The following is a 22,700-nucleotide window of genomic DNA, read 5'->3' as shown; positions in this document are numbered from 1 at the left end:
ACCATGACTCTTCAGTCCTTTTCAGAGTCTCTGCTTTATAGATACAGTCCCACATCCTGGATATGTGACCTACATTCTTGTTCCTAGAAGTTTGACCTTGCATTGGGCTGTATTAAAACGCATGTTTGAGTAAGCCTAGATTCCCAAGTGATCCAGATAGTACTGTAGAATTGGTTTGTCCTTATTGTTTACTACTCTGCCAATCTTTGTGTCATCCATAAACTTCACCAGCAATGATTTTATTTAGTTCTTCCAGATCACCGAGAGAGTAAGCTTTGGCCCAAGCTATTGTCATAACTCCTGGACTGGGGAGACTCACTCCACCACAGACTTCCTGTATGATCTTGTGCAAGTCACTTTGTTTCTCAATCCCCTTTGGTACAAAGGGGATAATCCCACTGCCCTACTTCAGAGGTGTTTGTGAAACTAAATACCCTGAAGCCTGGAAGGTGTTCAGATACTACAATGATGGAGGCTATATAAGTATCACAGATAAAGACAATGGGTAGCATTGGGCCAAGGATAGATTGCTGGGGGATCCTCCTAGAAGCATTTGAAAATAGATTCCCCCTCACCTCCTCCCGCCCCCCCCAACACACACATTTTGTCTCTTGCTGAGTCCTGACCCTGCAATGACTCAACATGTGGAACGTTCTGCTCCAAGGAGTCCTGCTGAAGCCAGGCTGCTTAGCCTGGAACATTGGACAGGTGCACAAGCAAGTCAGTCCTTGCAGCATCAGGGCCTTGATGTTTGAGTCTTTTCGGCAAGGAAGAGTGAGCCCAGACTAAAACATCTTAAAAACGGGGTCTCTTTTTCACTCACTAGGTCCTGTTGCAGTAATTGAGGGTGTTATCTGTAGCTACAGTGGGTACAAAATGTTCAGCTAGATGTGACTTTCAAGTTGATGCCTCTTTAAGACTCATCAAATTTGTCCATATAGGAGCCTGCTCTTTACCATTGCTACAATCACCTGCAGTTGCTTGAGGTTTTTGCTGTTCTGGGGAGCAGCGGTGGGGTTTGTAGAATGCACTAAAGGGGTGTGGGCTTTTCACCTTCAACATTACAAAAAGGTCAGTTTATTGGAAAAGTTTTGAGGAAAACCAGTTTTGCCCTCTAAGCTGAGGCTGAAAGTCTTTCTGACTATTGTGTAGTCATCCTTTTTTTCCCCTTGTGTCACATTATTGACTTGAACTGGGACCCTATAGAACATGGCTGCAACCAAGGTCCCATAGTGGCACCAAATCTTGTATAAAGGGGGTCAAATAAGGTGTCTAAGACAAGGTTATGGTTGGCTGGTTATGATTATGCGATCTGTGTGCATGTATCATTTTTGTATTTAAAGTTATAAGTATTACCTCTATACTGTCTGTATTTCAAACTTGTGCTATGCTTCTGGGTGACACCCCAGACAAGTTGGGGTCAGCTCTGCCTAGCCTGCTGGGTGGCCCATTGAGGACCATCAGCGACACAACTGACCCATTGAGAGAAGGCAGACTCGCCTTGTGACTCCGCAAGGCATGCAGGGACCTGCCTAGGGACAGAACTCTGAAGTGTTTCCAGGCCACGGGATGGGCAGCTTGTCTTTGAGACAAAGAAAGCAGAGACCACATGGCAAGAGAGTATACAAAGCTGCTGCAGCTCCTCCATGTGGTCTTCAGTCCTGTGTCTGGCCTCTGGAGGGACTTTGCTACACTGAAGCTTTGAACCAAGGACTGAATGACCCATCCCAGCTGTGAATGTTCTCCAGAGACTTGATTTGAACCTGCAGTTTATTCCATCACTGCTGCAAGCCTGAACCAAGAACTTTGCCATCACTGTATGTCATTGATTCCATTGAACCAATCCTAGCTCTCATCTTTATCTTTCCTTTTATGAATAAACCTTTAGATTTTAGATTCTAAAGGATTGGCAACAGTGTGATTTGTGGGTAAGATCTGATTTGTACATTGACCTGGGGCTGGGGCTTGGTCCTTTGGGATCGAGAGACCCTTTTCTCTTTTACTGGAGTATTGGTTTTCATAACCATTCGTTTCCATAACAAGTGGCACTGGTGGTGAAACAGGGAAACTGGAGTGTCTAAGGGAATTGCTTGTGTGACTTGTGGTTAGCCAGTGGGGTAAAACCAAAGTCCTCTCTGTTTGGCTGGGTTGGTTTGCCTTAGAGGTGGAAAACCCCAGCCTTGGGCTGTGACTGCCCTGTTTCAAGCAATTTGTCCTGAATTGGCGCACTCAGTGGGGTCCTGCCAGAACCAGCATTGTTACACCTGGGGACAGTGGAACCTTGAAATCTGTTAGGTGCCTAGTGCTCCTGTTGGACGAAAGCCCCAGCCGTGGTTGAGAAGTGGGCTAATGAAGCGAAGATCTGTGAGCACACTGACTAGCATTTGCTAAGACTTTGCCTGATCCCCTGGCCTCGCAGTGCATTTGCGTGTGTGAGAATGAAATGCACCAACTCTTTAAAAAACAAACTATATTAACCAGGCTAAGGAATCAGGGGTGAGAAAACGGTCACGCTTGTAACTCTTCTTTTAGCTCAACTGTGGCTCCATTATGCAACTTCTGCATTTTCATTTACAAAAATCGTATTTTTTGTTGCAAAGATATGATATAACAGGCGTGGCCAAGCTGACCCTCCAAGCTGCATACGGCAATCTTCAGAAGTTCAAGAGTCGGGGCTTGCCTGCCAGGCTCGAGGCTTCTGCTGAAGGCCTGAGCCCAGCAAGTATGCCCTGCAGGCCTGAAGCCCCCAAACCCCCTTCCCTGCAGAGGCAATGCGTGGGAGGGGAATGTATGGTCACGTGCCCACCCAAGATGTTTGCCAGGGTTTCCTGGCCTTGCTCCGTCATGTGCTGCCAGGTCCTTCCTGCATGGCAGCTGCTGGAGCCAGGAAAACGGGAGTTGCAGCCCTGGAGAGAGGCCAGGCAGTGGCAAACAGCTGCGAGGTGCAGGGAGCTAAATCAGCAGACCCTCCTTGCAGCTCCCAGCTGTTTGCCACCGCCAGTTCATGCAGAGCTAACACCTGAGAGCTACAGGAAGGTGCCCTGGAGGGTAAAAGGGGGTGTGTACCTGGGAGATGACTCAAGCTGGGGGGGCAAAGTTGTTTCTCCCCCCAACCCCAACAGCAAGCACTAGTCATCCTCTGGCAGATGCTCCTAGCCCCACCAAAAGCCCTGAGCTCCCCCCTCCCAGGCTGATAGGTAGAGAATGATAGGGGGGAAGGGGGGCTCCGTGAGCTGCATTTTAACTGTAAAAGAGCCACATGTGGCTCGGAGAGCTGCGGTTTGGCTACCCCTGCAATATAACCTAAAGTACATAAGAATAAGAACATAAGAACGGCCCTACTGGGTCAGACCAATGTTCCATCCAGCCCAGTATCCTGCCTGCCGACAGGGGCCAGATCCAGGTGCCCCAGAGGGAGTGAACAGACCAGGTCATCATCAAGTGATCCATCCCCTGTCACCCATTCCCAACTCCTGGCAAAAAGAGGCTAGGGACACCATCCCTGCCAGAACTAGGCACAGTAACACTAAAACAGTTTTAGTAAAACTAAAACTGGTCCTGCTTCGAGCAGGGGGTTGGACTAGATGACCTTCTGGGGTCCCTTCCAACCCTTATATTCTATGATTCTATGAAAACAGATACACAAGGGTTACCATCTGCTCCTCTGCTTTAATGTGGTACATTTCCCAGTGCAGCCCAAAATGACTTTAGCCTTTGTAGTTGAGGCATATCAGTGTTTAGCTCTATCTCTGCCCGCTCTCAGGATCACTGCTCCTCATTTTCTTCCTCCGATGGTGTCCCTGGGTTTCTGATTATTTTTTCTATGATAAATCTAATTTAATTATTTCCTGCCCATGTTCCTCATCTCCAAAAGGGCACAGAGCGATTCTCTGCCCTCGGTGGCAGCTACACATTTAGCATGCTTTCCACTAAAGTTGGTAAAGATTCAGAAGGAATCGTTTGTACAATGTGCCTGGCTAATTTGTGTAACTCTTAATTTTGCCGAAACAAGATGACGAATGACTCCACATTAATGGTGCTGTGAGGCTACTGGGAAAAGTGAGCGTCTTGTGAAATAAAAAAAAATGCTAGCAGAAAATAATACAAAGACGTGATGGTGCTCCCCTAAAGTCACATGGTCTCATGGATGAAGCCCAGGGTTAGGAAGCAGGAGGTCCTCAGCTCACTTCCTACCCCTGCTACTGACTGGCCTCAGTCTGCACATACAGCACTTCACAGACCTTAATCAGGCCCATTTTACAGATGGGGAAAGTGTGGTGCAGAGGTGAGGTGACCTGTCCATGGTCACAGCATGTCAGTGTCAGAACCAGGGCTGGAAGCCAAGTCTCACGTTTAGGTCCTAGCCTGGTCCCCTGGAGCAGAGCATCACCTTGAAGGTGGTACCTCATCTGTGCAACAGGAGCCTCCACTATTACTCTGAAGTTTCCACCATGCGACATGTCTGTCAGCTTCTCCAAGACCACCCCTAGGCAAGGTATAGCCTCCGAACTCCTCCCCCAACCCTCTTCCCGGTCCACAAGCAAGATCCCCTCCACTCTTGCCATGCTGCTTACAGTGAAGTAGGTTACCTGTGGTTGTTCCCTTTCCCCACCCTGTCTCCGAGGCTGTCTGCTTAGAATGAGTTCCTAGGAGCCAGAATGGTCTCTTCTGCTAGTATGTCATGAGTGCTATTGGAACCAAAGGGCAGTCACAACGCTACTGGGGTTAGTGCGGCTACAGCCCCCAGCCCAGAAGGTTGGTGGTATCCCGTCCTTTTTACAGACCCAAGGGTGAAGGAAGGGTCTGTAAAAAAGAAGGGTGAAGCTCTGTGCTGTGGCCGAACAAAGTCCTCTATTCCAGTACTCATGCTGCTAGAGACGCCCCCTCTAGCCGGACGGATTTTGGGATGGGAACGGAGGCCCAGGCTGCCCGCCCTTTGGGAAAGGCTTTCCACCTGCAGAAAGGACCTGCAGCAGCCAGCTACGCCACAAGGGTCCAAGCACAGGAGGAAGCAACAGGCATGGAAGGTGACTCATTACACATAAAATTAATTTATTTTCCCTCTGTTTATCGGCTGTGGCTTGGCCACTGGAGCAGACTGTATCCCGACAGCCCGCTCTCACCAGTGCTGCCTGAGCAGAAGCCTCCCAGCTCCATTCCCACGTGCAGGAGCAGCCCAGATCTGCCTTTTGTGAGGGGGTGGGGCAGGAAGGGTCAGTCAGGTGCCATGTGAGCCTCCCTCTGGGGAGCGGCAAGGCTGCCGGCGCCCAGTGGGCTGCGTGGAGCTGCAGCGATAGTTGGGCTACAGCTCAGTGCAGTGGGCTGTTGCTCTGCTCCTCAAAGGCCATCTTGCCCAGGAGTTGGCTTTCCAGCTCCACATTGCTCACTGGCAGCTGGAAGAAGTTCATCTCAGCTGCCAAAGCAGCCATGGCAGAGGGGTCCTGGCCAAACTGGGCCCGAAGCATCATGTCCATTTTCTCCAGGCGCCGCTTGAGCCTCTTGGCCTCGCGCTCCCGGATGAGCCGAGCCTGCCGCTTCTCCGGGGTCTCATTAGCGCGTTTCAGCCTCATGGCCTCCCGGTCCCTCTGCAGCCGCCTCGCCCGCTGTTCATCTGTCTCTTGCATGCGCTGCAGGCGCTTAGCCTCTCGATCCCGCATGCGCCTCACCTCCCGCTCCTCTGGTGTCTCATTGTCCCGCCGGCTCTTCTTAGCCGTGCGCTCCCGCTCCAGACGCTGAAGCCGCACTTCTAGTGGCTCGTTCTGCCGGCGAAGCGCCCACTTGCGCACGCCGGGAGCCTGGGCCTCCAGCAGCTTGCGATAGGCAGCACAGTTGTTGCACACTAGGAGGATGCCCGCAGGATACACAGGGGCGTTAAAGGCAACGTCCTTCTCCTCAGTACCAGAAGGGCCCTCGCTGTGCGGGGTGGACAAGGAATCTGCACTAAGCACCTCCGGCAATTTCTCACTGGAAAGCAGAAAGAACAGACTCAAGGATCTCCTGCTGACACTGTGTGCCCTGCAAGGAGCCCCCCGCATAGGGGAGAGGCAATGGCCCAGCCACTAACAGCCCACGATGGTGGTGTGCATCAAGGGCTTTGGTGATGTTAACACACCTAGACATATTTGCCAGGAACACCCACGTAAAGGGTGTGGGGGCAATGTCAGCAAAGAATTAAGGCTGGGGAGATTGAATTCAGGAATTACCCAGTTAGCCGCTCAGATGCTCCAGCCCTGGCACCTTTGGATTTCATGCTTCAGTTGTAATTCTCCTGAACAGCTCATCCACCAGAGCCAGGGCTACCTGAATCCAGAGCCTCACAGCCACCTGCCCTGCCCAGAGACTCAGTGCCCACGAAGCTTCCTCCAGGAAGGACAAAGGGCAGGGGGCAGCATGGGACTGAGCTTGGCTCTAGTGCTCCACCCCACACTGGAATTTCTAGAGTAAAGGAAAAAACACTGCTTTGCTGTAACTGGAAATCCCAGTGGGCTCTGCATGGCTTGGTCTAGACAGCATGGTCAGGGAGTTCTCTGGGTCTGCCTGTGGTGAAGGACAGCTGGAAGTAGCTCCCTTGGGGAATAGTTCCAGCTCTCCCACAAGGGCAGGATGGCAGTAGTTCATGTTTTACTCCAGTCTCCAAAGGCTGAGGTGATCAGTCCGGTGGCTTCACCTGAAGCAGCCCTGCTCATTGTGACTCTCGGGGCCTGAGGTGTCTGCATGCAACCCCAACCGAAAGCGGGAGGAAAGTCTCACCCGTTGAATGTGGCATGGCTGGTGAAGCGCGCCCCACACACTGCACAGTTTGATAGTTGGTCCTCTGAGTGGATCAGGAGGTGTCGTCCCAGGGACCCAGGGGAGCTGAGGGCTCTGCCACACACTGGACACATGTAGCTCTTGGCACTGACCACAGCTGCAGTGTGCTGCAAAACAAGCCTTAGGTTTTCAGTGACCAAACTGCCCAGAAAGCCTGCTCTGCCAATTAAATGCTCAGTGGGTATGGAGAAATCTTTCAGCTCCTCCCCATTGTTTGTTACTTGGCTCACCCCTGTTGTTATCACCAGAACCTTTGTCTGTAGGTTCCCGGGCAAAGCCCAAGCACCTTGAGAATGAACTGCAGTGCTAGGCATGTTGGTTATGGGAGATGAAGCATGTTTACAGCTGCATGTTGGTGCATGGGGAGGCAGTTAGGGCTCAGGCCCTTAGAGCAGAAGGGCCTGGACCAAGTCCACTTGCAGTGTTCACTGCTGCAGCTGAGGGAGCACTTCCTCTGTGTAAAGCATGATCGAGCTAACTTAGGGAAGGTGCCTGCAAACGTGTGCACGCAAAACCAGCCTCACTGTAAACAGCAACTGGGAACTGAGACTGGGTTAAAATGAAAGGCCTACAGAAGGGGTGACTTTTTTCAGTCATACCAAAGGGGCTGCCCTTGATGGCTGCTGGTTTGGGGCGGAAAAGTGTTTCTTTACTAGTTGTACAAACACTAACTTGGTGGGGGGTGAGGGCTGAGACCACGGCTCTGGGAGACCACGGCTCTGGGAGGCCCCAGCAAGGGCTGGCCTGATGCAGAGCTGCAGCTCTCTCTGTGAAAGAGCAACTGTTTAGATAGGTGGGACCCATGACAGGACTGGCCCCAATGCACACTGCAAAGCAGTTTCTGTGCCTAGTTTGAAAACAGCTGGAGATTCCCAACCAGGGCTGAAATGAGGTGAGGTCAGCCCCTGGAGTTGTGAGACGGGGCGTGGCAGAGAGGCTCACGTTCCAGAGCGCTCGGCTAATTCTTCACCCACTATTCTGGTTTGCAGTGTCTACAGTCACCTTCAATTACTTTCCAGCTGGAAATGTGTCTTTGCTTCTGACAAAATCAGAATCAGGATAACCCTGCAGCCCCTCCTCCAGTGTGAAGTCTGAACTTGGGGCCAGCAAAGGGCTCCTCCAGGTCCTTCTATCACTTCAGTTCCTTTCACCCCGAGAGAGGGCTGAGCCCTGGTTATCTGAGTTCATACGGAAGATGTCTCCTGGGAAAGACATCTCCTACCTGGTACACGTGAGCAATGAGCTGCTCTCTGCTTCCACATTCCAGCTGGCAGAGTGGGCATTGCGACAGTCCCAGCATGGGTGCTGTATTCAAATCCTCAATCACCTAAGAACAAGGAGACGCCAATTCAGTAAGAGTCAGGAAAAGAGATTTCCTTCTCGCAGCCCACCCCACTCTTTTGTCGACTGCAGCAGGACTCTACGTAAACCCTTCTGCCTCACCTCACCTCACCGCCTGCACAGCTCAGACAACAGGCCCGACCTCACGGCATTCTGACCCAGGTCCTTGGCAGTGGGGGACTAGTCCCAGCTCCTCTGTACAAACAGGAGGAAAAAGCTGACCCCATGCAGAGCTTCCATAGCCCACAAGGCAGAAGAGTCAGAAGCGCCATGGAGTCCACAGGTTTCTTGTGGACACTGCATAGTGTCGGCTTTTTCCTCCTGTTTGCATGGAGGAGGCATTGGAATAGTTCCCGCACTGCCAAGGATCCAGCTGGTACAAGGCAGAAAAGTTGGACATGGAAGACACTTGGGACTGGCTGAGAAGGTGAGCGAGGTAATATCCTCACCCACCCTCTCTCTTTAATATTCTGGGACCCACACAGCTATAACTACACTGCATGGGTCTGGGCAGCAATCAACAGCTCAGAGAAGGGTGGATGGAAATGGATCAGAGAGGAGAGGAGAGTGGGGATGGGAGCAGCTGAGGACCCTGTCCAGTGCCATGTCTGAGAGTGGCTCAGTTGAGCAGATGTAGCTTAGCTTCCCTCTGCCACCCCTTCTGTCCCCTACCCCAGAGCAGCTGCTCCTGGCAGTCCGAGAGCTCCCCAGAACCAGTATCCTACATGGCTTGGCCTGTGTTTGGAGAAGGCAAGATACATAGCACCACTCCCCATAAAGAAAACGGAGCCAGACCTCACTAGGTTCCCAAGCGCCTCCATGCTGGGGAGGCGCCAAAACATACTACAAGGGAGTGAAGTGCTTGCCTCACTTTCTCCAGTCCGTTGGTTTCCAGCTACAGGCTGCTCTGCATTTTCTAATTCCTTTTTCACTTTCACCATTGTGCCATCCTCCTCAGAAGTGTGAGAAGAGACTTCATCCTGCGTGGTCTCCTCTTCCTCACCATCGCTGTCACCTGGAACACACAAACCAATCACTCAAGGCCCTATGCAGCACCTTAAGGCCAACCCCTAAAACAGTCAATAGCTACAGGACTCATCGAAGTGTACACACACACCCTGCACCCTCTAACTATCACACAGTCAGTCTCCTCCATCCATCACCCGAAGGTGCCGAACTCACTGCTGCTGGAGTCCTGATCCTGCAACTGGTGAATTGTCGGCCGCTGGTCTCCAAAGGCTCCAGGGAAGTCACTTTTCATCATGGCCTGGCGGGCTTGCTCCTCCAGCCCTGCGAAGACTTGCTCCCCTGGCAGCCACAAAGACAGAACAGTCAGAGGGCTGCGTTTCCATAGCACTCACTCTTCAGCATGTTCTCCCAGGAGCTACATTCAGGCACTGAGCTGCTCAGATACAAGAGTCCCCACCTCTTGTCAGTCTCAAGCAAGAATCTTCTGAAAGGTCTACATTGTCCTGCCCCATGGCACCAACACGCTTGTGCCTGCTTAGCATGGGGCTAATTGTTAGAAGCTGGTAGTGACAAACTCCTGACCCCAGCCACCCCTCCCCACCAAAAACACACTGTGCCTTGCCCATCCTCTCCCTACATCCCCTACCTGGCACATGGAGCCAGCAGAAACCCTCTTCTATCCCAAGATATGCTCACGCCACAGCCAGATAGGACCGACAAGGTCTGCTTTCACCATATGGCCACACTACCAGCAGGGGTGACTGATGTAAAGAATTGGTTTTTAATCTTGTTTTGTATTTATAATTAGGGTTTTTTTTAAAAAAAAGGTTGATTCTCATTGGTTGGTAACCATTAAAACATGTTGATTTGCAGCTAAATGTAGCTGTTCCACTAGATTCGGCAGGTTTCTGCTAAGCAGCAGGATGTGCTATATTTACACATATTTAAGCAATTATACAGCTTAGTCAGATTGTTAATGGTTACATGTTTTATATTTTGTTGCAAATGGTAAGTGCTACATTTCTTGGATGGTTTGTTTTCCTGGTGAGCTGTGTCAAGCTGCATTTGGAAATTGGAATTCAATTAAAAATGCACAGACTCAGCATTGTGACGCCATACGTCCAGGGGGATTGTTTTGAGGAAGCGCTGTGGCTTGTGTTATGCTGGTGGTAAGACTACTTGAGCACCAGGGTCCCCTCTGGCGTTGGACTCTAAGACCATCGTTTCTCATCAGCTAAACAGAACTCCTTGAAATGTGTTGGATACACTGGGAAAAATGAATTTATCAAACTCTGTTTTGCATCTTCACTGGGTCTATGAAAGCCTGTATTAGTGACAGTTAGGGCAGTGACCTGACCGGGGCCCAGAGCCACAAAAGCACTTACATGCCTAAGCCTCAGAGGGAGCTGCCCAAGTGCCAGGTTTGGCTCTACTGCGATCCACAAAACTCCCATCAAACTCTGTAGGTGCCTAAACTCACTTAGCACCAAAGTTTCTGCCTCGGGGCGTGTGCACTGCTGTCTCCCACTAGCCTTCTGGGTGCCTGTCTCACATCCAAGTCCCAGGGCATTCCATGAACCATGGGAAGAGAAAGGATTTGCACAGGGCTCTGCCACCTCTCCAGAGAGCACTCTCACCGCTGAGCTATGGGCTATTCTGATGTGGGGCTGACTTGGTCACCACTGCAGATAAATACTCCAGCAAGACCATGGGAATGATGCTGGAGCCCAGTAGTTAAGCCATCTGCCTGAGAGCTAGCAGACCCTGGGCCACTCCCCCTGCGCCGATCACTCCTTCAGCATTTCTCCTCTACCTGCCTACATTTTGTGTGACACCATGAGGTGCCTACCTCATTCCCGCAAGAAACCCCTTCAGCACCTACACCGCCTGGCTGCAGGGGTCTGTTCATGGCTCGCTAGCTGCAGCCTGGGCTTAGGCACCTTTCTCCAAAGAGGGATGGAGGGCTTAGCACACACCCTTGGCACATCACCCTTTGGCTCCCTTAAGCGGCTCCCTGCCTGGTTTGCTGGCTTCCGTGGTTCCCATTCTTAGGCCTCGCTCGGCCCATGGATTGTATAGAGGCCCCAGCTCCTAACTCAGCTCTACGGATCTCAGCGTTGGTCCTGTGCAGCGTGACACTGAGTGTTGCAACCTCTCTGTCCCATTGTGAATCCCACCCACGGCGTCTCTCTGCCACGACACTAATGGTAGCTAGGCACCTAAATACCTTGAGGATCTGGGCATCTGGCCTTCAAGATTTCAGAACCAGTAGCTCTCACCCACTCACACCTCATTTTTATTCATCGACTGGATGAGGAAAACAAACTTTCCTGCCAGTTCAACTCCTAGGTGGTGCTCAACTTTGAAGTAACCAGTCACTGAACTGAACTAGCTGAATAAACTGAAATGAAGAAAATATTCTCTGCACCTATAGATGAGGCTGCTGCTGTCAAAAGCTGGTTCAGCATTAGACTCTGGTTCCCCATGCTTAGCCAGCGACTCCTACCAGTTCAGTGATAACTTTTCTTAACACTTCGGCAGCAAACTGATACTACTGGAATGTTTTTTATTTAATTTAAATTATTTGAGTAGATTATTGTAAGTTTAGGCCTCAGTATAGGTTATCTTAATTAAAATAGGGTTATTTTTAAAAAGAAAAGCTCTATTTAAATGCAAAATCTAACAAAATAATTTTTTAAAACGAAGGATTGATTTTTATCCACCCTGATTATCTGACAAAAAACATGCAAAAATGGAGTTAAGGTTGAGACTGCATATCAGTAACTTAGAGTAAAAGATGTTCCAATAATGTTGTAATTAGCCCCAAACCAGGCACTATAAACTCAGACGTTTAGAGTTAGGGTTACATATAAAAGAACACCAACCATGGTAAGGTCTGGAAATGCACAAGCAGAGTCCAGACACAACTTTAACTTTGCCCTGCAGTGACCCTATGCAATAATCAGACCATTCTGATAAGTGCCTTTTAGTGCTTGAGATCACACATAAAATTAAATCAGTGGCTCTCAACCTTTCCTGACTACTCTACCCCTTTCAGGAGTCTGATTTGTCTTGCGTACCCCCCAAGTTTCACGCACTTAAAAACTATGTGTTTACAAAATCAGACATAAAAATACAAAAGTGTCACAGCCCACTGCTACTGAAAAACTGCTGACTTTCTCATTTCTACCATATAATGATAAAATAAATGGAATGGAATATAAATATTGTACTTACATTTCAGTGTATAAGTATGCAGAGCAGTATAAACAAGTCATTGTCTGTATGAAAATTTAGTTTGTACTGTTTTCGCTCGTGCTTTTTATGTCGCCTGTTGTAAAACTAGGCAAATATCTAGATGAGTTAAACCTCTGCATACTCCCAGGGGTACACATACCCCTGGCTGAGAACCAGTGGATTAAACTGATTGATTGTTAAAGACACATGACATTTTCTCTTGTTTATCCCCCTTCATGGTGTCACTAGGTGCAGAGTTAAGGTTATTTGGGTGCCATGCCTGTGCATTTTCAGAGCTTAACATGTTTAGCTGTCTCTTAAATTTAACCCAAAGTCTGAATTTCCTGGATTTATAATGCCTGATTTTGGGGTAATTACAACATCCCTGTATATGTATTTTACCCTAAATTACTGACATGCACCATAACATGAGACCTTAGCTTCATTTTAATCTAGCTTTTGTCAGTGAATTTCTTTGTTAAATTATTAAAAAGTCCTAAACAACAAAAATGCTACCATGGAATATTTCTAATGATTTGAAGTTGTTTTTTTTCTAATTAACCTATCAGGCCAGATTTATGGGTGTGCTCTGGCTGCTTCACACCACTATGGAGCAGTGTAAAGCAGCTGGGGCTGCATTTACAGCTTCTTTGCATTGTCAGAGCAGCACAAACCAACTGGAGTGCATACTCTAGTGTTCCTCCCAATCTTGTTTGCTACATTATCCTATCCACACATGCCAAATTCACCTTCCCTGCAGTCCGCCACATTCCCCTGCACATGCCCCCTCCCCCCATCTCCTGTGTTTTCCTGTCCTCATCAGTTCTCTCTCCTAGCCTCTCAGCTGAGTAGATTTGATGCAACACGTAGCTTTTGAAAACAAGTAATTAATACTGTCATTCTTTGCTGTTATTATTTGTACCTGAAAAATTCTCCTGCTGAAAAACTCATACACAGTTCCCTCTTTCAAAATGGCCTGTTCTCAATAGGACTCAGAGCACTGGCTGCCCTTAGCAAATATGGTCACTGCCATCATTTGTTCCCAATGGAAGTGAAGCCAAGCTGCTCTCCAGGAAAATGGTGACTCCCCATACTATCAGGAGGCAAAAATGCTAGGCAGTGGAAGGCATTCGTGCTGAGGGCAGCCTTAGTGAGAGCAATGGGGGATACACTTCTCCAAATGGCCAGTATCTTAATTGAGGGCATGTCATGGCCTTAGTCCTACTGATAGGAGATGGCAGCAATGCTGACATAGGGCAGTTCTTTGATTCATCAGCCTCTTTGGACGGAGTACATCAATCCCACACAAAAACTACTCATTGCACCAGACCATTCTTCACCTCTCTGCCAATAGTGTGCAGATTTCAGATTTTGGAGAAGATGCACTGTACATAAAGAAATTTAATCCCTGATTTAAGTGCAAAACTCGCTTTGAATCTGAAGCTATGGCTGGTACCTCCACAGTTAAACTTCATTGGGATAGCCACCAGCATAAGTATCGATGACACAGCACATCCATATTAGGCATGCTGTTTCACTTAGTTTTGTCCCACGTCCACACTTGCCCTGCCTTCTCATTACCTATCCCACAGTTCCTGGCATGCTTGAAGCCGTGACTTGTGAGAGTTCAAAAAGCCTTCAGAAATTTCAGGGGAATTATGGGAAAGGTCAAATTCCCATAATCCCCTGGTAAATTCCCAAAAGCCTCTGGTTGCCAGCATAATTTCCTAATTCTTTTGTCAGAAATGGAGCCGAGGCTGCATGCTCAACAAGGAAGGTTTCTCCTGGAGCTTTTGGAAAGCAATTCCTAGGTGTGTGAGGCAAGGTAGCAAAGGATATTGTGGTGGGGACTGCGTCTGAAATCAGCAGTTCCCAGTCACACACACCCTCACCCAGTGGATGATTCCAAATAGTGCTGGAGAATGATTTCCATTGGGTGGAGTGCTGCTTCTGTCCTTTTGGGTCCCGATCTCAGCCTCAGACTGGCAGAACCAAGGTACGAGAGACCTGAGGCAAGCAGCAAAGAACAAAGAATTTCAGTACTGTGGTAAATTGCTCTCCTGGATTATTACTAGTGAGCATGGAACCATTCTAGACTCATATGTCTGTGGTATGCAGTAAGGGTATGAGAGCAAAGTAGAGAATGTACCAGAGATCACTAAAGGAGTCAGGTAATTAGGGTTCCTATTCCTATAATCTGGCACTATTGATGAGATATGTACCTCCCAGTCTAGTCCATGGGGATGCGGGCCTTACCTTGGGTTCCTGAACATGTATGTAATGTGACTGGCCCAATGTGTGACATCAGGATTCTCCAAAGCGCAGGAGTGTGCAGAGGGAGACTCTTCCTATGAATAATATCAACCTCAGTCTCCATGAGTGTTGTCGTTCGAATAGTTGCCTGCTGGCTTTTTGCAGATCACATGCGACACTAGGGTGGTTACTTCCAGGAGCAGTGGAGGAAGTGCCATGCCCAGCTGGACACACTGGCTGCTATGCTGAGGACGTCACGGCAGTGCTGCGTGCGCTCAGCATTCTGCCCACATCACACAGTCCAGGAGCACATGCATCCTAAGTGCCCGTGTGGAACTGGGCATAGGGAATTCAATGTTACGCTACTTTTTTAGATCCCTCATTAAGCGCCTACCCTATTACCCTGACCTAGCCTCTCAGGGGACTGATGGAGAAGTGCACTGTTGGGGTACTGCTAGGCCAGGCGCACCAGGCAAAGGACTTGGGCTGTGGCGGTAGCGGGATTTTCCTCTCATTGTTTGTGCGCGTTCATACAGCTCCTGCCCTGGTGGTGTTGCACTCCCTTTGGCAAAGGAGCACAAGGAGCGGCTTGTGAGGATAAAGGACAGTATGCTTGGTATTGAAATCACAGATGCTTTTCCACAACTTTATTAAATACAAACAAGGCTGCAGGTCTGCTGCAATACCAAAACAAGTCACCAGAGTTACGCCACAACCGGCTAGAGAGAGCATGCTGAGATTCCTGATAGTGCCTCTCTTTTGGGCTCCAGTTCTCCTTTCCACAGTCTTGTAAAGGAATAGGGTGCCTGAGAATGGCTGTGGTGGTATGGGGCTGGGCAGGAGGGGAAGGCACAGCTGCTAAAACCAGATGGTGTCAACATGGCAGGCAGTTTTTCCTGAGCCCTGCCCCTCTGGAACTCTGCCTCCTCCATTCACATCTCTCGCTCTCTGGAAAAAGCCTTACATAAGTCCCCTGTCCTGCTCAGCCTACACGAGTTCTGAGATGAGCCTCTTTAAATACTTGTACAAGTTCAAGGAGGGACCAGAGTCCCTGTTCACACAGGTCTTCTCCACACTTCCTTTTCCAGGACCTGAAACTTGCTCACTGAGGAGCTAATGCACCTGCCCATCCCTGTTTGGGCATGTCCATGGCTGTGAGGGCACTGAAATGAAAAAAAAGAAAGGGAAGTTAATAACCACAGCAATAGCTCATCTAGCTCTCCTAGTATCAAGGGATTTGGTACAAGTAACAATTTATGTTCAGTTTGAAACTGAAAGTAAGCTTTCTTCCTCCACCCAGAGATGTTAAAGATACAGCAGAATTCACACACCACTAAGAAGAATATGGGTGGGTGGGGAGGGAGGATTAACCAATGAGATCAAGGGAACGGGGCCAGGAGGTGGTCACTGGAATTCAGCTAGCAAAGATTACTTATTGCAGAACCTCAAAAGCATCATTTTGCAAAGGGTCCTGGGCACAAAAAGAAAAGTAACATATGAGCAGGAGGAAAAGACTGAGCTCTGTAGCAGAACTGTTGGCATGGATGAGAAGGGTGACTTGTCTGAATGGAGGGAGGCTGAGCTTCAGGGGGCAGCTATGTCTACCACAATGCTTGATTGCAAGGTTGGATGACGTCTGGGAAAGGTTTTCAGATATAAATCCTGAAGATTGGGAGAAAATAAAGGCTAAACTGAACTACCACGGTATTCCCACTGGATTTAAAGAATTGCACTGCATATCTCAAATCAGCAGGGAACAGGCAGTGTACCTACAGAATCCTAATATCATGGACGGTATTATTTTTGCATCACTTTGCAAGGTAGGATTGTTTTTCATGCATTAAATGGCAGAACAGGATGATATTAGAATCATGTACTAATCAGTTGCTGTAGTCCTAAAGGAGGGGCAGCAATACAATGAAATGTAAATGCAATGGACCATAGTACTTGATATTTGACTACTTGAAACAACATTCTCACTTTTATTGTGGTTTCTGTGCTCTTCTGAAGTTTTCCCCCTGCTATTCTACCCATTTGAGTGCAGCTATGCAACCGAGTATTTCTGTGCTAACTGGGAAAAGCAGACAATATAGCTAATCCTGGTCTTTCAATGAGAGGGTGCCACACTTGAGGAATAACGGCGGACTGAACTGGGCAGGCAAAGGAGGGACTTGCAGCTGCCAAATGCCCCAGTGTGGCTGAGTGAGGGGAGAATATGGACTAGTGGAGTGGGGAAGAGGTGAACACTTCTGCCCTCTTGTGAGCTTGTATCTGCCCATTTACAATTATTAATTGCGGTGTTCAGAACATTATAGAAAACTCTTCTCCAGCCCCCAACCTGCAAAAATCAGACCCCGGTGGCAGATAGTACAATAAAATGCTGCATACCTGTGGCCCAATTCCTCCTCCTCCCAAACCATCTCCGTCCCCAGGAAGAGATCCCAGTAATACGCCTGTCATCTCCCATTCTGACTCCTCATACTGCCAGTTCACTCAGTTCTTGGAGCTGATGCTCCTTATCCGTCACAAGTGCTCTGGGCTCTCCGCAGGCTGGATGGATGGGTGAGTCCCAACAGTTCAGTGCCGCTCATTATAAAAGGGGTGAGTTTTCCATCCTGAGCTGGAGACTGTTATTGTCCTCGGTCATGTTGCATAGGCCTTTCAGTCCCTTTTTCTTCTTGTGGCACCACTTGCTTCTCCTGGTGATGCCTACGTCAAACAGCTGCTCAGATACCTGGTCATACATTAACGTGTTGTGTGTGAAGAAGTTCAATTGGTACCAGAGCATCTCTCCCTAGATGGATACCAGAGCCTGTATGTTAGCTTCACACCAGCTGGCAGCATGTTCATATGATGGTCCCCTCTGAGACATGCTGGTGATAGAATCAGATATTGCAAAAATAGGAGATCTTGTTCAGTGTGAAAATAGTACACAACTGAACTCCAGTGTGTGCGGTGCTATACAAATTACTAGCTTCTGAATAACTTCACACCTGTGCAGTGGAGTGCAGCAAAACAGACCAGACAGGCCAACTAAGCACTGTGGGACAGGAGGGGGAAGGTTATTTGTACTGTGAGAGCTGTTATGTCACTGATCTCATCCACTGATCTCCCTTGACATGTGCTCAAAGCAAATCTAACCCAAATAATGGCTGTAAGGCCTCTGCACTGGGTGCGTGGACGCGAAGTGTGTTACAGGCATGCTAGGAGAGACCACACAGTGGTTAGTGCCCCAAATTTCTCTTGTGAAAACAAGGCCCAAGAGTTAGTGCACTGGGCGGCAAGTCACAGATATACTGTGCCCAGTCTCAAACCAAACACAGAGGAGTAAGTATCAGAGAGCACAAATCACAGGGCAGCTGCCAAAAGTCACCGCTAGCACCCCCGGCAATGCCACCAGGGAAGGCTTCTCCTGCTCCCATGCCTATCTTGGGCTCTTGGTGTTTTCCAAATCCCAGTCTCAGGGTCCCTGTTACAATCTCCCCAAACACACCTGCTGGCTGTGCAGAGAGCAGCATGTGTAGAGTTCTTTCTAGTGCCTCATCCATACAAAAGGACAGCAGAGAGAAACACACAAATGCACGCAAGGTGGTAGCATCAGCCAAGAGGGGCATTTGGTAGGACTGTTCTAGCTGCAGCATTCTGCTCTCAGTCCTGCACTCCCACCAGTCACTCCATTCTTAGCAAGGACTCGAGCCTCTCATGCCCCCGCCTTCACAGTTCTCGTAGGAGACACAAGAGTCGATGAGCTCCGTCGAGGCCACCAACTATCATTCTGGGTGGGTGACAGCGCATCGCCACTCCCCCCACTCTGATGCAGTCATGCAGAAACAGGCTGGAGTTGTGCAGTGCCCCCTTTGTCACTGAAAGTTTGTATGTCTGTCTCCTAGCTCCCGTGATGGCTCACTACGTATCTGCCTACAGTCAGTGCTGACGCACACACTGACTACAACGGTAATCAAATGCTGGGTGCTTGACAAGGCTCAAGAAACACAGGGTGATCTCTCAGCTAACAGGGAGCGTAATCTAGGCAGTATTTAACAACCCAACCCACCTCATCACCACTACTGCAGGGAGGGAAACTGAGGCACAGAGAGACTAAGGCCTTGCCTTCACAGCCTGCAGCGGCGCCACTGTAGCAATTTAGTGAAGACTCCCCCACACGGCTAGGAGAGCCCCCCCTCGGCGTCGTTAATCCACCTCCCTGAGAGATGGCGGCTATGTCAAAGGGAGCAGCTCTCCCACAACCTAGGGTCACAGGGGAGGTTAGGTCGGTATCACCACCTCGCCCCAGGGGGTGGATTTTTCACGCCTCTGAGAGACACAGTTATACTGATACAGGTCAGTAGTGCCGACCTGGCCTGAGTGACTTGTCCACCCAGGAGGTCCTGGCACCAAGCCCAAAATTTCCTTCACTGCCCAAAATGCCAACCGAGCCCAAAGGCCAAACACCACACTTCCTAGGGCACTTTCACCTGTGAAATGAGAAGACTAAGTGCGGCTGGCACCCCCTACACAAACACATCTACTCAAGCGTGCTGCCTGTCCATGCCTAGCCTTGCCACCGCATGCCAGAGAGCGGCCAGTGCCCGAATCCCCCACTCACAGAGCACAGTTGCCCCGTTCTGACCATGCCAACTCCACACCCCTGCCCCCAATCTGTACATGTTGCCGCCGCTGGCCCCCACCCCGACTCCAGGGAAACGCGACCAGGCAAGACTGCTGTCAGAGCGTGGGGCACAATACTCACAATGAACTTTATTAGGAGTGGTCTGTTTCCGACGGGACATGTTTCCCTGGCCCAGGAGCAGAGGGGTCCTTCCCTCGGCGGAGGGCTCACCTGAGGAGGAGGAGGAGAAGAAGGGTCACACAAACCCACTGAACCCCGCGAAGTCCCCGGCCAAACTCACTCAGGCGGCTGGGCTCTGCCTCCGGCCTTCCACACGAACTCAAGAGCAAGGGTCACCCGGCTGTGCACGCAGAGCTCATCCTGCCCGGCTGGAAGCCGTCCCACCGGCACCGTGACCGACCCAGTCCAGCAAGGCCCGGCACACCTGACCCTGCTCACTGGGACAAGCAGCAGCAATCCCTCCCCGCCGCAGCAACACCCAGGGAACCAGCCCATCACCCCCCCAGCGACACGGACAAAACCGGCCCTGTGCCCCCCCCCAGCGACACAGACAGAACCGGCCCCGCGCCCCCCCCGGACCCCCCCCAGCGACACAGACAGAACCGGCCCCGCGCCCCCCCCTAGCGACACAGACAGAACCGGCCCCGCGCCCCTCTGCACCCTCCCCCCCCAGTGACACAGACAGAACCGGCCCCGCGCCCCTCTGCACCCTCCCCCCCCAGCAACACAGATAGAACCGGCCCCGCGCCCCCCCCAGCACCCCAGCAACACTGACAGAACCGGCCCCGCGCCCCCCCTGCACCCCCCCCAGCAACACAGACAGAACCGGCCCCGCGCCCCCCTGCACCCTCCCCCCCAGCGACACAGACAGAACCGGCCCCGCGCCCCCCATGCACCCCCCCCAACGACACAGACAGAACCGGCCCCGCGCCCCTCTGCACCCTCCCCCCCCAGTGACACAGACAGAACCGGCCCCGCGCCCCCCCCGTACCCCCCCAACGACACAGACAGAACCGGCCCCGCGCCCCCCTGCACCCTCCCCCCCAGCGACACAGACAGAACCGGCCCCGCGCCCCTCTGCACCCTCCCCCCCCAGTGACACAGACAGAACCGGCCCCGCGCCCCCCCCCAGCGACACAGACAGAACCAGCCCCGCGCCCCCCCCTGCACCCCACCCAACGACACAGACAGAACCGGCCCCGCGCCCCCCTGCACCCTCCCCCCCAGTGACACAGACAGAACCGGCCCCGCGCCCCCCCTGCACCTCCCCCAGCGACACAGACAGAACCGGCCCAGCGCCCCCCCCGTACCCCCCCCAGAGACACAGACAGAACCGGCCCAGCGCCCCCCCGCGACACAGACAGAACCGGCCCCGCGCCCCCCCCCAGCGCCCCCCCCCAGTGACACAGACAGAACCGACCCAGCGGCCCCCCCCCCCAGTGACACAGACAGAACCGGCCCAGCGCCCCCCCCCCCAGCGACACAGACAGAACCGGCCCCGCGCCCCCCCCCCCAGCGACACAGACAGAACCGGCCCCGCGCCCCCCCCCCCAGCGACACAGACAGAACCGGCCCCGCGCCCCAGCGACACAGACAGAACCGGCCCCGCGCCCCCCCCCCCCAGCGACACAGACAGAACCAGAACCGGCCCCCAGCGACACAGACAGAACCGGCCCCGCGCCCCCCCCCAGCGACACAGACAGAACCGGCCCCGCGCCCCCCCGGGCCAGCCCGGGCTCTTACCGGCTCCAGCGCGGGGCCGGGCGGGGCTGCGGACAGACAAAGGGGCCGCCGGACAGACAGACGGAGCGAAGATGGCGGCGGCGCGGGAGCGCGCCGCTAGTGCGTGGGGGCGGCTGGGGGCGCGCGAGGCCAACAGCGTCAGCAGCATTTCCCCCCCCCCGTCCCCTCACAGCCCCGCCTGCCCCCACGAACCGTGCCCCCCCTGTACCCCCCCGTCCCCTATGTATCCCCTTCTGTCCCCCACCACTTCACCCCCAACCTTCCCCAGCCCTCTACCCGCCCTTCGTACCCCCCCATACACCCCCCCCATGGACTCCCGACCCCCCTCCCTTCACAGCCCCACCTGGGCACTCCCCACCCATGTGCCCCCCGCCCATGTAGCCTCACCCTTCATAGTCCCCCGTATCCTTTTATGTCGCCCACCTTCTCACCCCACCCACATACCCCCATCTGTGGATTCCCTGCCCATGTACCCTCCCCCACCCCTTCATAGCCCCCCTTGTATCCTTTATGTCCCCAACCTCTCATCCCACCATTTGTAGCCTCCACCCCTTCATAATCCCACCACCCAGGTACCTCCCACTGCCTCACACCCAGCCCTGCCACCCCCAACACATCCTCGCGCATTGCCGCTGCCTCATCCATCCCCATGTTCGCCATCCATCCACCAATCCAAATCCCTGCACCCCACCATCCAGGCCTCTCTCATCCCTTCCCGACAACCCCTCACAACACATCTCCATTCCCCCATCACCTCCACACTGCATACCCTTCTTCTCACCCTTTCCTGCCAAACCTCCCTCACCCATCCCCCTATGCATCCACCATCCCCTCACCCTGGTCCCCCACCCTACCCTATCCATTCGCCCATCACCCCTTATGCTTTCTTTCACAGCCATCATCCCCTAACACCAAAACCTCCCATTCATCCACCATACTCCAAAGCACCCCTTGCTCCTATTAAGTCACATACTCACTAAACTTGACTACTCCATCATCACCCTATCACCTCAACATTACTTCCATCCCCTCACCAACTCCCTATCAGCCTGTTCTTCAGATCCTCCCAGCCCTCTCTCTTCTTCCTCACAATCTTCATGCTTCCAAACCTCCCATCTTTACCTCACCATTATTTCCCCACCCCATCACAATACCTCTCAAATCCATTATCAACCATCTCAGTACACAGAAGTTTGAAGGGGACTGTCCAAGGCATAGCGGTGCAAGGACCATGAATCAGCCAAAGATAAAATATATGTGACAGTTGTCACTGGGGGCTTCACACTGAGATTGCTCAATCAGGGCAAACTGCAAAGAATGTGGCAGACAGACAATCCCCAAAACTGGTGATTATTCTAATAAGAAGCAAGTCAAGGAAAGTGTGGGCCCCTTACTGAATGAGGGAGGCAACCTAGTGACAGAAGATGTGAATAAAGCTAATGTACTCAATGCTTTTTTTGCCTCTGTCTTCACGAACAAGGTCAGCTCCCAGACCCCTGCACTGGGCAGCACAGCATGGGGAGGAGGTGACCAGCCCTCTGTGGAGAAAGAAGTGGTTCGGGACCATTTCGAAAAGCTGGACGTGCACAAGTCCATGGGGCCAGATGCGCTGCATCCGAGAGTGCTAAAGGAGTTGGCGGATGTGATTGCAGAGCCATTGGCCATTATCTTTGAAAACTCATGGCGATCGGGGGAGGTCCCGGACGACTGAAAAAAG

General features: G+C 51.6%; 1 protein-coding gene across 1 annotated transcript; it reads right to left on the bottom strand.

Moving 5' to 3' along the window:
• Nucleotides 1–5,035: 5,035 nt before the first annotated feature.
• On the bottom strand, nt 5,036–21,108 carry ZNF821 (zinc finger protein 821). Its single transcript, XM_048870767.2, is given in 9 exon segments — nt 5,036–5,964; nt 6,751–6,917; nt 8,033–8,137; nt 9,018–9,166; nt 9,334–9,459; nt 14,250–14,319; nt 14,321–14,364; nt 19,361–19,450; nt 20,984–21,108. Coding segments are annotated over 8 exon segments (1,356 nt in total). The 5' UTR covers nt 19,401–19,450; nt 20,984–21,108; the 3' UTR covers nt 5,036–5,309.
• Between the last annotated feature and the right edge of the window lie 1,592 nt (nt 21,109–22,700).

Source organism: Caretta caretta, chromosome 12 (assembly GCF_965140235.1).
Source record: "Caretta caretta isolate rCarCar2 chromosome 12, rCarCar1.hap1, whole genome shotgun sequence".
Classification (NCBI taxonomy): Eukaryota; Metazoa; Chordata; order Testudines; family Cheloniidae; genus Caretta; species Caretta caretta.
This window is presented reverse-complemented; position numbering and strand designations above follow the sequence as displayed.